We start from the raw sequence: 17,301 nt of genomic DNA on the forward strand, positions 1-17,301 counted from the left end.
AGAAAAGAATGAAAACTGTGTGCTATCAAAATAATTTTCCGGAAGAGAGAAGAGTACTACACTACTAAATGTTTAAGAAAATTTAGGAATTTACCAAGGTTACAGGAAAATGAAAGAAAGGTTTGCATTTTGTACAGAGTTTTGCATAGGAAGAGTCTGTGAACGTGGAAATATATTCTGGAAGTCCCTAGCAGTGTTCTTGAAAAAGATCTCCGAGTACTTACAGCTGTTCTTCATATCGAGAGGCCATGCCCCGAGCGAGGGAGTGTTGAGCTGCATGTTCTGCGGGCGAGGCGAACATATGCACATCTCTGCTGCGTGTCTTTATTCTCTGCGTGTCCTCAAGCTGGCGCAGAAATATTTAAAAATTTATTATATACAATGCTTGTCTTTGCCTATCTATTAATCACTGTTTTATTCATAAGTTATAAATTGTTACATACGTGCCTCTATACCTATTTACATCAATTATTGTATATATACATGATATGTACGTATTAATAAATTAGCGATATCTGTATACTAATCTATAACTAAAGTTTACCATTTATTTCGATTTCAAAATGATGTTAAAGGCGAATTATGTTTTCAGAGGACAATAAATATCTTGAACAAATCGCATAAAAATGAGAAAATTCTTAAGTACGAGGTTTATGAATACCGCAAAAATTGAAAAATAAAAATAATTATTTTAAAGTAGCCTATTGGTACTATATAGTCGCCTATTTGTACTAAAGAAAATTATTTAAAATGACATAAAATTATAATTTTCCTCGTTAGGTTACGAAACGTTACCTGATCAATAGGGAAAGCATGGAACCCGTAGGGTTCCTACAGCGCCTAGGGAAATCTGAGGTTATCACCTTCGATCCAAGGAAGGGGAGGTCAGGTTCAATCCCCTGGATCAAGAGCTCCTCACCAGTGTCAGGGAACTATTCTCGAGGGATTGACCAAGAGCTACAAAATAATACCAATAATAAAGATAGGGCCGAGAATTCTATCTACCTGTTTTATCTTCTCTCCAGCGTTCTTCTGCCTGGCCAGCTTCTGCCACTCAGTTTCCTCAGTCTTATCAAGTGGTTTGGCCATGTACTCTCCAAATTTAGATTCATGTAAAATCGAGTAGTCAGAGTCGATCTTCTCCTCGAAGACACGGTCGAGTTCGGTCTCCTGACGTTCCTTCTGGTAACTCTTGAGGTCATAGTCATACCAAGCTACAAAAACAATAATTGTTAGGCCCAACCCTCCCGCCAGCACGGTAGGGCGCATGCTCAAGCCACCACCGAACTCTGGCTACCAGGACAACTAACGGGATATTATACAGGAATACAACCAGGATAACTGGTGATTCTAACAAGTGACTGAAGGAACTAAGGGAAAATTAACTGATCTAAAGGTGGCAAGTGCAGCACACAGGTAAACAAAAGGTGGCAATAGTTCATTAACAGGTCATGGCAAAGTGTCAAGTTGATATATAAGTGGACTGGGAATATATTACAAGAGGAATAATGTACTCAGGAACACTGTTGTTTCATTGATTGTGATAAAATCTGAGAAGAAAAATTCATGTGGAATTACATGATTATGTACCGTATTTATAAACATGCAATGGGTATGTTGTGTCTAATAAGCAAAGTTGGTCAAACAAGCCGCACTGCTTAAAAAAATAAAAAAAAATATGTTATGCATTGGTAAGTCCGTATAATGCAGATTTAATTGTAAACCAAAGCTAACTTTGCAACCTAACCTTGCTAAAAGTAGCAAAATATAATAAAATTTAGCTTAATGCTAATCAGAACATCTTTGGGTAGCCTAAACTTACTATTATCTAACGACAATGAAAACGATTAATTTCGTGATGGACAGTTATTGCAACAATGAATTTAGTCTCGACTTGTTTGGCAAATCAATGCTTGCTGAATATACCAAGTCGGCAAGTTCAGCTTGAAACGCACAACAGGTATAAACATTAACATACTGAAGTGTAATGTAGAAAAATACTTACACAGCGTCAGCTCTATGATGTTAGAGCAGCTCGGGCAGGAATTAGAGGCTTTGTACAGATGGGGGTTTACTGGTAAGTCTAGTAGGGTTATAGAGTTAGGGTACTGGTAAATCTAGCAGGATTAGATGCACGGGTGGGGCGGACGGAACTAAAATCAGTGGATAACTAAATCATGACCAACCAAATCTTAAACAAAGAGGAGCAACGACTCACAAACAACATGCCTCAGCGCTTACCTTCTTTAACTTACCAAATAATAATACCGCGGAGTAAAATTAAAAAAAAAAAACTTGTTGGGAAAAATGAAAATTAGTTAATTTAAAAGTGGCGTATTGGTAGCAGAGTTGTCGCTTAATATAGCGGTGTTACAGTAAGTTGGTGAGTGTAGCGTTGGTGTTAGCGTTGGTGTTAGCTGTGAGTGTGAGGTGTGAGTGGCTGCCCAGCGTCCACTCACCATCACTAGCACCAGTGTGACACGCAAGTCAGGACCATCTGGGCGAGTTAGCGCCAGTCCGCTCAGGTCAGTACTAACATGCGGGTCAACTGTTGCCTTGGATATCAAGTAAAATATGTTCTTTATGGTTAAAAGTAATGGAGCGAAGTGAGAAATAAAGAATGAAAACTAGGCCTCCACTGCTACTAAATTCGTCGTTCAAACGTCCAGATGACCTGAAAAAGACTTTGATGAATATGAAAGTGTTAGTAATCGAAGTGAATGAGCGATGGAAAAAATGAGTTATTAATGAAATGGAAATCTTGGGGAGAGATAGCAGCCTCAAGCAGACAAGGTCACACCAACTGTCATAAACAGCAGGAGAGAGCCTCGAGCACTTGATCTTTATCACCTCCAACCCCCAAGTCTCCTGGTAGCCTAGCAGCGGCGAGGACTTACGTTTGGGCGAGTTCTTGAGGACGGCACGGTAATCGTCTTGTCGTGGGTTCACCTTGAGCTCGCAGGAAGCGTAGCTCTCGCCAAGGGAATTGCGACAAATTACTTCCACTTTACCGTCATCGTACTGACGCGTCTTGGGGATGTCCAAGTGATACATACCGTCGTACCATATCTTGAAGCGGTTGCCCTGTGAGGAATAAACATGCCATCTGTCAATAACACCCTGCTTAAGTCGTAATTATAGTAACTTAATCAGTATGTATATACCGAGGTGTGTACTTCTCAGTTTACGTACATTTAACTGAACACTTTTTTTCTCGATAAAAGTATCCTTCAGGTTAGAGTACAGATTAATCGTAACCTCAATGAGCAGTGGTTTGGTCTTAACACGTAAAAGCTAATTGATTCACAGTGCATACCTTATTGTTTCAGAGCTTAACTTGATTATTTTATTATTATTATCGATCAGTTCCTGTACGCAGAAGTGTGTATCTCTGAAAGTTTACATTAATACCTATTTCAGGGCTTAAAATATTCTTGATATTAATATCTTGGTTGACGGCGGTTTTAATAAACAACTTGCAGTAGATAAGCCTGGAACATATGAACTAAAGTAGCAATGAGGGAACATTAATTTGAAAATGTCTTTGTCTCAATCTATTTTATTAAAAACAATTAAGTGGTGCATCGACGCTTGTTGAGGACCTCTTGATCCAAGGAACTGGATGTAATTTCTCCTCCCTTGAATCGAACCTGAATACTCATTCCATAGAAGCAACATAATCCCTACGGATTCAGAGCTGCCCCGATTAACATACAAATTAAAAATACACTCAAGATCGTTTAAGTGCTTAATAAGTGTTCAGTAGGTACTCACACTCATAGCAGTGGAGCCGTTGACAATCCACATTACTCTGGGTCTTGGATGACCAGAGACGCGGATGCTGAATCTGGCCCAGTCACCTTCCTGAACCACTAGACTCTCTGGCTTCTTCAGTACCTCAGGCTTGGTGCGTGGCTTGTCCTCCTCAACGGCGGTCTCCGGAGCACTGAGGGAGAATACTTGTAATGTCTACACCAATAACTAATGCTAAAAATTATTAGTGTACCAGATTTTTTTTTGGTTTTAAACATATCAATCGTTTTCAATCAAGGGACGGTGACCCATAGAACACATTGATAATTATCAAATATTCCCTAGGTGTATTTCCAGAAAAGCCTTTTGATGTAACAAAATTAAGAACCTCTTCTGTTCCTCATTCAAATGTTCAATGCTGTTTTATTAGGAATTGTTATTAAATTATTTCATCAGTTCATATGGCGCTGCTTATATTATTATTATAATCAAAGGGGAAGCGCTAAACCCGGAGGATTATACAGCGCCTGGGGGGGGGGTGGAAGGCATTCAGGCTTAATTCGGGGAACTGGAGCACAGATCCAATTCCCTAAATCAAGAGCCCCTCACCAACATCAAGGAACCTTCCTTGAGGGGGCGCTGCTTATAGCCTGCCTACCTACTGATTTAAATTTTTTTGCATCATTATGTAAAATATAATATTTTGTGCTTTCATTCGTTTTATCGTGTCTCACAGTGCATGTTCACTTTAATGATTGATGTACCCTAACTAATGTCAATAATAATTTAAAATGAACATCTCAAAGTCAGTTCAGTGAGTCTTCTCACATCTCATTTCTGCAGCGTATTTTTGTTTTTTATTCACCTCATTTGTTTTCTTATTTTTTCATTCAGTATTGTACTAGAAACATTATGTACTTTGATTATCCTCTTAAAATAATATTTGTTATCACATAGTACACGAATTTATTTCACGATACACTTGAAAGTAAACTTACATTTGCCAGGAAGCTTCCAGTTCCCTGATCTTTTCGAGGGACTGCATACCCTTAGGAATCTGAGAGTCGTAGATGACACCAGGGCGTCCGGTGGCCTTGAGAGTGGCTCTCGTTTCATCCATGCCCCAGAGGTTGGTTGCTCGGCACAGGTATTCGCCTGAGTCTTCGCCAAATACCCAATTCATAATGAGCGCAACGTAGCCAAAGTCATAAATAGGAGTGAAGCGGTTCTCTGTTTAAAGAAAAGGAAATATGCCTTATAGTTAACAAATATTTTGCTTGTAATGTGACTATCTCTTTCAGTGAATTAGGACTCCAGTAACAACAAGCAAGAAGCGCTAGCGAGTCAATTTATATTATTTCCATGAACGATATGATAGGAAGGGTTACTGTAATTGTTCGATATTCGTGAACCTACGCAATTCATGAGAGAGAAAGAGCCAATTCGTATAAAGATGCTTACTGAAAGGCAATGGGCGTCCATTGAAGAACCATTCAACCTTCATGTTTGGATCGCCCACTGGAGCCAGTTGACAATCGAACTTGGTTTCTTCCATTTCCTTCAGATCCTTCACATCCTGAATTTGTGTTACGAAGCGAGGTGGCTGCCTTTTCTCTACGTCGTAAATATCTTCCTGTGTCAGCATCACCTCCTTGCAGTACTTCTTGAGTGTTTCCTCCATCTGGGTAGCAAAGTCCACACCAATCTTCATACCCTTAGGAACCTGCGACTGGAGCACCACTGACTGACTTGCTGTTAATGAAATTATGTTTGTTAAAATTCAGTAAAATAAATTACAGAACATATCAAATAACTATAACTGCTTTATTACCTTCCCACAACAACAAAAAACAAACTAACCTTTAGATTTTAGTGTGGCCCTTGTGAAGTCTTCTCCAAGTTTGTTATAAGCTCGGCAAACGTATTCACCAGAGTCTTCAGGGTAGGTGTGAAGTAGCTCCAGCGTCACGTGACCCATCTCGAAGCTTGTCCTGAAGCGATGACCAGACTGTAGAGGTTTACCATTGAAATACCATTCAACGCGCAGATAAGGATCAGTGCGAGGCTCAACTCGTGCTTCAAAGAACGCACGCTCGCCCTCCTGTAAACTCTGGTTCTTAATTGGAAGAGTAAACTTGGGAGGCATCATTTCTACATCACTTTCAAATTTCTCAGTGAGAGGACCACGTTCAAGTTCCTTCAGCTTTTCAGCAGTCATGCCCTGTGGGAGCTGTGTGCTGAGATCAACGCCATGCTTAAAGCGGACATTGAGCATGGCCTTAGTAGTAGCTTGGCCCCATTTGTTGGTGGCACGACATATATATTCGCCAGTGTCGCGTGCGAATGTCCATTCCAGGTCGAGCACAACAAAACCGAAGTCATCCATCATGTGTACACGTGACCCAGCTGCAAGTGGCATGCCATTGTGGAACCATTCGATGCGCATGGTGGGATCACCCACAGGTTCCACTCTACAGTCAAAGTGAGCGGGCTGACCTTCAACTAAATCGCTGATATCCTCGAGATTGGTGACAAAGCGTGGTGGGCAAGGCTTTTCTTCTTCTTGGGTAACGACCTCCTTCTTGTACATGCTATCTTCTAGCTTCTGAATAGATTGAGTGCAATCCTTGAATTTCATAGTTGCTTGTGGGTCCAAAATAATGCTGCTCTTGCTGGAGACAACCAATTTGCACTCCACAGATGCTTCTCCATGCTTGTTAACTGCTCGGCATGTGTAAGTACCAGCATCCTTACCATAACAGTTAGCCATCTCGAGGATGACATAACCAAAGTCATTGATGGTTTTTATTCGTGAGCCAGCACTCAGTGGACGACCATTGTGGTACCACTCAACACGAAGGTTAGGATCGTTAACTGGCATTAGACGACACTCAAAGTGCGCAAGACAATTTTCTTGAATAGACGCGTCCTGAGGCTGTGTGATGAACTGAGGTGCCTGTCCAACATCGGTAGGCGTTCCCAAATCAGGAGTCTTAATCATAAGACCCTCGAGTTCAGCAATTCTTTCCATACCCTTCTGCATCGACTTAGGTAGTTGACTCTCTAGTATGATAGAACGCTTGCCTTCACATTTGAGTGTAGCTTTAGTGACAGCTTCACCATAGTCATTATATGCTCGACACATATACTCACCAGAATCTTCAGGGTAGATAGGAGATATTTCCATAATAACAAAGCCAAAATCGCAGAACTGGCGAATGCGAGAACTATATTTCATTGGCTTGCCATTCCAGTACCATTCCACCTTAAGCCGAGGATCATCTGTGGGCACAAGACGAGCTTCAAAGTGAGCGTTTTCTCCTTCCTTCATGCTATCAATGTTGCTAAGGGGAACAGTGAACTTGGGTGCCATTCCAACCCTCTCAGATGTGACAGAGTCACGACGCATCCAGGCAGAGTCCTCCAGTGTCTGAAGTTTCTGTAAACCTCCTTCCATTCCTTTAGGAACTTGAGGTGTCAGAATAAGATTTGTTTTGCTCTGACACTTGAGGGTGGCTGTGGTCTTATCTTCACCAAGTTTGTTAACTGCCCGGGCCTCGTACTCACCTGAATCTTCCTCATAGCAATAAAGAATGTCAAGAATAACAATGCCAAAGTCATGGAAGGTCCTATAACGGTGACCAGAAGGAAGTTTCTTACCATTTTTATACCATTCCACAACAAGGTTGGGATCGTTTACGGGCTTCAGACGAGCTTCAAAGTGGGCACTCTGGCCTTCTACCAGTCTCTCAACGTTGGTAATCTGTGTTATGAATTTAGGTGGCTCAGCTGCTGAAGGCGATGTAGGAGCCTTAAGTGTTGTCTTGTGACCCTCTAGAGCAGCAATCTTATCAAGAGACGCGGGCTGTAGTGATTCAGTGTAAACACCTCCCATTCCGAAACAGTTAAGGTATGCTTTAGTTGTGTCTTCACCATATTTGTTAGAAGCCTTACATAACCATTCTCCAGCATCATGATTTTGTAAATAGGCAATGTCCAGGACTACAAAGCCAAAGTCACTGACAGTTTTGATACGAGTAGCATTACGTAAAGGTTCGCCATTGTGGAACCATTCTACCTTCATCTTAGGATCACCAATAGGAATTAGAGTACACTCAAAGTGAGCAGAATCGCCATCCTTAAGGCCTTCCAAGCTCTGAATGTGAGTGGTGAACTTCGGGGGTTGTCCATGGGCGCGGTCAACACATTCCAGGGTGACGGAGCATTCTGCTTTTCCCCACTTGTTAGATGCACGGCAAGTGTATTCTCCACTATCTGAGATCTAAAATTAAGATATATATTTTAAAGTTAAAAATTTAATGAATTAGTATTTAGTTTATATATCAAACTCAGGTATGACAGAAAGTGCTAAATCTTATAACAGTAAGTGTTAACTTAAAGCATACAGTCAGTCGAAACTAACTGACCTTCGTTCCTAGGATCTCGAGTACAACCATTCCGAAAGCATAAACAGTTCGGACTCTGTGGGAGGCTTTGAGAGGCTCCCCATTGAAGAACCATTCTACTCTCATGGATTGATCACCCACAGGAGTAAGCATCGCCTCGAAGTGAGCAATCTCGCCCTCTTCCAAGTTACTCAAATCCTTTAAAAAATACAATATGTTAATTTGCATTTTTCTGTAAGCCTAGTAAATTCACTAATAAATATGTATGTACGAATGGTGTAAAAAATGTGTAAAGATATGAGATGTAGAGGTTTACCTTGAATGGTGTAGTGAAGACCGGTGGGTGACCTTCTTCATCTGGTAACTCACGATCAGCGCGACGCAGGTTCTTCTCCTCCATGCGCTAGTAATAAGAATTAATGGATTAACTTTTTACCTATATATTCGAAACTTAATAAAACATGGGGAAAATTCGCTGCAATAGCACTGATTATAACAAGACCAAAATCTTATCAAATCAGCTGTATCTTCTACAAAGGTTTTATAAAAGCAAACAGTGTAAAACTAACCTGGATGGCTTCAAGACCAGCCTCTCCAGCAGGGTGCTGAGTGCTCTCGATGAGCGCCTCCTTGCTGCCCACCACAACTGTAGATGTGCAGTATGCCTCTCCAGCCTGCAACACAAGAAGGTAAGGATATTATCATAAACTGTCCTCTCGAAGGAGGTGCCTTGATGCCGGTGAGGGGCTTTTGATCCAAGGAGTTGAACTTATCCTTTCCTTCCTTGGATCGAACCTAACTGCTTCCAATTTTCCAGGTTTCGCTCTTCCCCACGATTAAAAAAATATCAAAAACTATTGGTAAAACATTAAGGGTTTTCATATGGTTAAAGTTTTTTCACTAAATGTTGTCTTCTCTTTATCAATAAGTTGAGCATTTATTTAAAAACTGTGGAACATTGTGCAATAATTGTTGAATCTGTGAGATCTAACAGGAGCTATATAATATTTATAGTTACTGTGTTTAATTTCGATTTATGTAACACGTTTAATCACTAACCTTATTGAAGGCACGGCAGGTGTATATACCCTGGTCACGTTCATAAGCATCGTTAAGGTCGAGGGTGACAAGGCCGAAGTCGTAGCTAGTCTTGAAGCGTGAGGCCTGTTCTAGGACCTTGCCGTTCAAGAACCACTCAATCTTAAGATCTGGGTCTTGCTTGGGCTCAACGTTTGCCTCCATATGCAGAGCCTGTGTTTTGAAGATATTGGTTTTTATTTTTTTTTTTCATAAGAAATATTTATGATTAAAGTTTAAAATTTGTCTGAATGTAAAACCACAACTCGAATTTCTATTCTGTATATAGCATTTATATTTTTCATGATATTACTATCAGTGTGTGATGAACAATATACTACACAGCGGTAAAGACAAACTAACCTGGTTCTCATTGAGAGAGAAATTGGTCTGCAGAGGCCTGACAAAGAAGGGCTTCGGGTAGGTGACTTCCCGTTCAGACATCTGCCTCTGGTATTTGGCCCAGTAGGCACGCTCAGCTTCTTCCACCTGTGGTAAACAACTCTTGTCAATGACAAGTTTCTAAAACAAATAAATGTTTAATGATGCATCCGGGTTAACAACAAAATAAACAATATTAGTTTATTCTCTTTAAACACTGTCCAAAATAAGTACATACGTATATATAAATCTGGAGACTTGACCTTACCTTCTCAAGGCCAGCTCTGCCCTGCGGGTGCTGGGTGTCGAAGTAGAGATTGGCCTTGCTTAGGCACTTCAGTGTGCCAGTGGTGGAGGCTGAACCCTTTGAATTGGTGGCACGGCACATGTAGATACCGGAGTCCTCGGCGTAACAATGGGTGCAGTCCAGGGACACAAATCCGAAGTCATAAGTGGATGCATATCGAGCCGCAGCCTGCATAGGCTTCCCATTGATAAACCATTCTGTATACAATTCAAGAGTAGGATGTATTACTATACAAGTCGGTTGCAAGATTTTTCACATAATTGAGTTCTTTGTATTCAATGAAAACACTGTACATTAAGATTTATAAATGACATTAAAATTTCACGTACCAATTTTCATGGTGGGGTCTCGGGAAGGTTCGACCCTGCACTCGAAGTGCGCATTGTCACCCTCACGGCACTCCACATTGTTGAGGTGGGAGATGAAGACAGGCACGTCGAAGGTAGGTTCCTCGGGGGAGCCAGGACCCTCTGGTGGTTTTTCCAACTGAGCAATCTTTGATAGAGCTTCAGGATGCACTGACTCACCAATGAGCCAGTCACGATCTATGGGGATAACGAATCACTAATTAAGCTTAAAGAGTCGAGGCAGCGAGCCCTCTTAACAGAGAGCAGATTCATAGCTAACCCACAAACTGGAAGATGAGACAATACGTTTCGTTCTTTCGTCGACTATTATCAACGTCATCTGTTTCCAAACTGTGTATTAGTTATGATTTGCTTCAGCTACAATATTGTGACTGTTATTCTTCAGAAGTCTAGATTGTTAATGCACGAGCTGCATTATTTAAAATGACAAAAATATATAATAATGGCTACACTGACCGAAGACCTTGATGTTGCAGGTAGAGACGGCTTCACCCACTCGGTTGACAGCCTTACAGGTGTAAATACCAGAGTCGTTCTCACGGAGGCCAGAGATCTCTAGAGTCACGTGACCGAAGTCGAAAGTGCTGCGAACACGTGTGCCTAAAGGAGAAAATTATATCATTTATAACAGTGTATAATAAAATAAGAAGGTAAAAGTTTACTGAATTTTTGCCTTTTAGCTTATTTATGTATTATAGTTTTATTTTCAATTTTAAATTATTATTATATTATGAAAGAAGATTATTTTCTGTATAAATATTATTATATTGGTTTATGGTCTTAGTTTTTTATATCAAAGATATATTCAAGAATTAATAAGCCACGATCTATAATATTCTTGCAAGAATTTTTAAGGTACAGACAATTAATTTTTTTATTACAGGACGAAAGCCCCACCAAAAAATGTTACGTAACCCCTGTTTTCCAAAATGCCTAACTCCGGGATATGTGCTTCGTACAATGTTAACCCTGGTGAACAAACATAGCTTCTGAAATTCTTTATCTTATTGACTGGCGCAGTCTTTTATTATACTTTTTAACGATTTGTAACAGAAAAGAACCGATATATGTCAACATATTCGTATGTTAATGTTTTCCCATTATACCATTACAGATATCACTGAAGTGAGAAAAGTACTGCAGTCAAAATATGAAAACGAGTTTCGAGCTACACTCTCACAAGCTGCTGAGAAAAACAAAAACCTAATACCGAAACTCAGAGCTCGGTAATAAATGTTGTACGGATTCGGAGCTGTGTATGATGCATCTAATACATCCTGTAAAAAAATATTATAACCAATCCTAAAGACAATGGTACAACTCACGTGCAAGCTATTGCATCACTTATCAACTTATTCAAGAATTTAACTGAATAAACTATATAAAACTTGTCTTGTTTATTTATTTATTTATTTTTTAGAAAATAAAAACTCCTTTCTTTCCCGGAACTTTATTCAGGACCAAGTTTTGGTACAAGACAGAAACTGAAAAAAATGCAGTATAGTTTGTCAAACATATCAGAGTATATGAATGAATGGCAATTAACTTATCGTAAAGTCCTTGCAATGTGTTTTAATAATAGAATTAACTTTCTACGTGCAAAAGATCCTGAGATACTGAATATCTTGGAAAAATGGCGACTACTGAATTAGTTATCTGATTCAGAGGAAATTAATCGTCTAATCAATAAAGACAATCAGATAATTATCTGCTCGTCACTTTTCTTGCGGAGTTCTAGTATGATACCTGGATTACCTGGAGATTACCTGGAGAGAGTTCCGGGGGTCAATGCCCCCGCGGCCCGGTCTGTGACCAGGCCTCCTTAGGTCAGTGTCCCAGGATGCGACCCACACCAGTCGACTAACACCCAGGTACCCATTTTACTGATGGGGAACATAGACAACAGGTGGAAAGAAACACGTCCAATGTTTCTACTCTGGCTGGGAATCGAACCCAGGCCCTCACCGTGTGAAGCGAGAGCGTTAACCACCAGGCCACCAGAGCCCAGGTATACTTACAGAATCAAGTTTTCCACACTAAACATAAGCACGTGCTTGTGCGTGTGTATTTGTCAATTTTGTCCCTGGATTGTGTCTCAGCAGCTACAAAATAATTTACAGCTTTAACTACATCCTTTCGAAGCTTAACTGAAATCATTTGCGTATATGATTTTCTGTTTGTTGCCAGGGGAAAATCCATCCACATATATAATTAAATTCATTTTTTTTATCCCACAAACAAGATCAGAACACATGTGTTAATAAATCGTATCTTCTATATCGCTAACAACCTTCTCTAACTGTAGATATCCCTACGTCAATCTGTTCCATGGAGCAGGTCTGTTGAAGATATCACATAGCTCGATTGCTAGCGCGCTCAGCTCACACACTGAGGTCCGTGATTCGATTCCCTGTACGGGTGGAAACATTAGGACGTGTTTCCTTAAAATACCTGCTGTCCCTGTTCACCTATCAGTAAAATAGGTACCTGGATGTTAGTCGAATGGTGTGGGTCGCATCCTGGGGACAAAATTTACCTAATTTGCCCAAATGCTCTGCATAACAAGGGAGTTTCTATATAGTAGTAGGTTATTAATGTCAGCTATGCCTCTATATATTGCACATGTACTTGTAGAAATAAAGATTATTATTATTATTATTATTATTATTAGATTTGCTGCAGATATGAAGTAGTCAGTCGATTTCATGGACTAGTTCTGCTGCAGATATCATAATATCAAATATCTACTCAGATGTTTATTCCAGTAGACTAGGAGTATTACCTGCATATATAAATGATTCAGGTCTTGTTCTTTACCTAGTTGGTCTACTTGAGAGTATCGCTGCACAATACAATGTAAATAAAAAAAGATCCACTGGAATCTATAAATGTACTCGTTACTGCATGCTGTATAGCACCAACACCCACCACCACACATGTACAGCACCTACACCCACCACCACACATGTACAGCACCTACACCCACCACCACACATGTACAGCACCTACACCCACCACCACACATGGACAGCACCAACACCCACCACCACACATGTACAGCACCTACACCCACCACCACACATGTACAGCACCTACACCCACCACCACACATGTACAGCACCAACACCCACCACCACACATGTACAGCACCTACACCCACCACCACACATGTACAGCACCAACACCCACCACCACACATGTACAGCACCAACACCCACCACCACACATGGACAGCACCTACACCCACCACCACACATGTACAGCACCTACACCCACCACCACACATGTACAGCACCAACACCCACCACCACACATGGACAGCACCTACACCCACCACCACACATGGACAGCACCTACACCCACCACCACACATGTACAGCACCTACACCCACCACCACACATGTACAGCACCTACACCCACCACCACACATGGACAGCACCTACACCCACCACCACACATGTACAGCACCTATACCCACCACCACACATGTACAGCACCTACACCCACCACCACACATGTACAGCACCTACACCCACCACCACACATGTACAGCACCTACACCCACCACCACACATGTACAGCACCAACACCCACCACCACACATGTACAGCACCAACACCCACCGCCACACATGTACAGCACCTACACCCACCACCACACATGTACAGCACCTACACCCACCACCACACATGTACAGCACCTACACCCACCACCACACATGGACAGCACCTACACCCACCACCACACATGTACAGCACCTACACCCACCACCACACATGTACAGCACCTACACCCACCACCACACATGTACAGCACCTACACCCACCACCACACATGTACAGCACCTACACCCACCACCACACATGTACAGCACCAACACCCACCACCACACATGTACAGCACCAACACCCACCGCCACACATGTACAGCACCTACACCCACCACCACACATGTACAGCACCTACACCCACCACCACACATGTACAGCACCAACACCCACCACCACACATGTACAGCACCAACACCCACCGCCACACATGTACAGCACCAACACCCACCACCACACATGTACAGCACCTACATCCACCACCACACATGTACAGCACCAACACCCACCACCACACATGTCCAGCACCAACACCCACCACCACACATGTACAGCACCTACACCCACCACCACACATGTACAGCACCTACATCCACCACCACACATGTACAGCACCAACACCCACCACCACACATGTACAGCACCTACACCCACCACCACACATGTACAGCACCTACATCCACCACCACACATGTACAGCACCTACATCCACCACCACACATGTACAGCACCAACACCCACCACCACACATGTCCAGCACCAACACCCACCACCACACATGTACAGCACCTACACCCACCACCACACATGTACAGCACCAACACCCACCACCACACATGGACAGCACCAACACCCACCACCACACATGTACAGCACCAACACCCACCACCACACACATGTACAGCACATACATCCACCACCACACATGTACAGCACCTACACCCACCACCACACATGTACAGCACCTACACCCACCACCACACATGTACAGCACCAACACCCACCACCACACATGTACAGCACCAACACCCACCACCACACATGTACAGCACCTACACCCACCACCACACATGGACAGCACCTACACCCACCACCACACATGGACAGCACCAACACCCACCACCACACATGTACAGCACCAACACCCACCACCACACATGTACAGCACCTACACCCACCACCACACATGGACAGCACCAACACCCACCACCACACATGTACAGCACCTACACCCACCACCACACATGTACAGCACCTACATCCACCACCACACATGTACAGCACCAACACCCACCACCACACATGGACAGCACCAACACCCACCACCACACACATGTACAGCACATACATCCACCACCACACATGTACAGCACCTACACCCACCACCACACATGGACAGCACCAACACCCACCATCACACATGTACAGCACCTACATCCACCACCACACATGTACAGCACCTACACCCACCACCACACATGGACAGCACCTACATCCGCCACCACACATGTACAGCACCTACACCCACCACCACACATGTACAGCACCTACACCCACCACCACACATGTACAGCACCTACACCCACCACCACACATGTACAGTACCTACATCCACCACCACACATGTACAGCACCTACACTTACCACCAAACATGTACAGCACCTACACTTACCACCACACATGTACAGCACCTACATCCACCACCACACATAGACATCACCTATATCCACCAAATGTACAGTACTTACATTCACACATGTATAGCACCTACATCCAACACCTACATCCACTACATGTTTTGTCCCTCCACCTGAAAACAGAATATTATACCTTCGTTGTAGGAGCCCACAATTCCTCCGGCGCCTGGTGAAAATAGGAAGGAAATAATGAGGTTGGATGAATACTGAGTCTCGGTTCTCTGGTACTTAGCTCTCTTCTTCTTAGTTCTCATGTACATATCCAAAATAATATTTAATGTAGATGTTAATCTACCATGCACACCTGAACTATAAAAAAGGACAAGATCTGATCAGTAAAATGTGTAGATGCAGTCTCATAATTAATCTGCACCTTCACAGAACATCAAACACACAAAGATTAATATAAATACAGGACAATACATTTAAATAAACAGTGAAGTTAAAAAGACAAGGACACCTGCGAATCCTGCAATTTATTTAACGTCAAGCACCAAGCAACTGTGCAACCGGTTTTCAATAGATCAAGTGTATTTTCCAACGATGCACAGTGCGTAAATTTCTAAATGATTTGAGCTGAGACTAAATTTAAACGTTAGTCATTCAAATTTAAGTTTGGTTAACCTATATTTATGTACAAGTAACCCCTAATAACGAAATTACGACTTATGCCTCTGAAAATTTCTGATCAAAATATATATTAATTCCAGAGCAGAGCTGTGTTATCTAATTTAATCAATACACAGTAGAGAATCTATCTACCAAGAAATAACACAGGCAGCTGTAATTCTCCAATATACAGAACCATTCTCCTTACAGCATGTTTTTAAATAACACCATCATCAGGTGAGCACCACCACCTTCATAGCACACGTATATATATATGAACGCTGATGGCAGACTTAGAGATGGCCATGAAGGCGGTCATTAATATGCTGTGGTTCTTTAATGCTTCACAAATGTTAATTAATAAAATATTTGATATTTCTGTTGAGCTTGTAATAATAGCCATTCCAGGGAATGACTAATATTGTTCTTGGTCTCAGGCAATGCTTTGAATGATAAAGTTTAATTTACTGATTACCATTTCTTGTTGACTATTTCTGGGGTTCTCCCTGCTTGAATTTATACTACCTGTAAATGGGTCATCTATATACAAACAACTCAAAAATGTTCGAGTTGTAGACCAACTATAACAAGCCTTGCCGACGTGAAGAAGCTAAATATAATTTTTGTGATCAAACTAACAACAATATATATTTATAACTATCATACTTTATTTATATTATTACATGTGTAGCTACTGGTCATACAGAATTATTATCAGAGGTCCATACAACGTCTTGTTGAATGAGAAGCAATCAGGTTCGATCAAAGGCAGAGAAGGGCCTAAAGCCCTGCTTAAATCAACATATATAATACGAACATTAACTCTAAGAAAACCGCATGCAGTATTTTTCAAGACTCACTGGCTAACAACCAGTGAAACAAAACATTATATTAATTATAAATTAAAATTTCATGCAAAATAAACCAAAAATATAGCTTTTTGACAACTAATATAAACATTTTGAACAATGCTAATACAACTCTGAGATCAATTGTTATACACTTATTTGTTAAATAATATGATAGAGTAAACACAAACAGGACACAAGCATAGTTACAAAAAAGTAATACAAATAGGTATGATGTAAATGATT

At 41.5% G+C, this 17,301-nt stretch overlaps 1 protein-coding gene across 39 annotated transcripts in view; it reads right to left on the bottom strand.

Moving 5' to 3' along the window:
* LOC128688941 (titin-like) overlaps positions 1-17,301 on the bottom strand; it is a 297,841-nt gene that overhangs the window by 200,999 nt on the left and 79,541 nt on the right. For all 39 annotated transcript variants that reach the window (XM_070085579.1, XM_070085580.1, XM_070085586.1 and 36 more), the window contains 15 exons: positions 10,749-10,892; positions 10,254-10,469; positions 9,886-10,121; positions 9,600-9,725; positions 9,219-9,410; positions 8,729-8,833; positions 8,476-8,562; positions 8,181-8,357; positions 5,614-8,035; positions 5,215-5,505; positions 4,752-4,983; positions 3,775-3,946; positions 2,898-3,084; positions 1,006-1,214; positions 225-346 (listed from right to left, as the gene is read on the bottom strand). In XM_070085579.1, coding sequence (XP_069941680.1) covers positions 225-346; positions 1,006-1,214; positions 2,898-3,084; positions 3,775-3,946; positions 4,752-4,983; positions 5,215-5,505; positions 5,614-8,035; positions 8,181-8,357; positions 8,476-8,562; positions 8,729-8,833; positions 9,219-9,410; positions 9,600-9,725; positions 9,886-10,121; positions 10,254-10,469; positions 10,749-10,892 — 4,918 coding nt within the window. The remainder of the gene's footprint in view (positions 1-224; positions 347-1,005; positions 1,215-2,897; positions 3,085-3,774; positions 3,947-4,751; positions 4,984-5,214; positions 5,506-5,613; positions 8,036-8,180; positions 8,358-8,475; positions 8,563-8,728; positions 8,834-9,218; positions 9,411-9,599; positions 9,726-9,885; positions 10,122-10,253; positions 10,470-10,748; positions 10,893-17,301) is intronic.

Source organism: Cherax quadricarinatus, chromosome 16 (genome assembly GCF_038502225.1).
Source record: "Cherax quadricarinatus isolate ZL_2023a chromosome 16, ASM3850222v1, whole genome shotgun sequence".
Classification (NCBI taxonomy): domain Eukaryota; kingdom Metazoa; phylum Arthropoda; class Malacostraca; order Decapoda; family Parastacidae; genus Cherax; species Cherax quadricarinatus.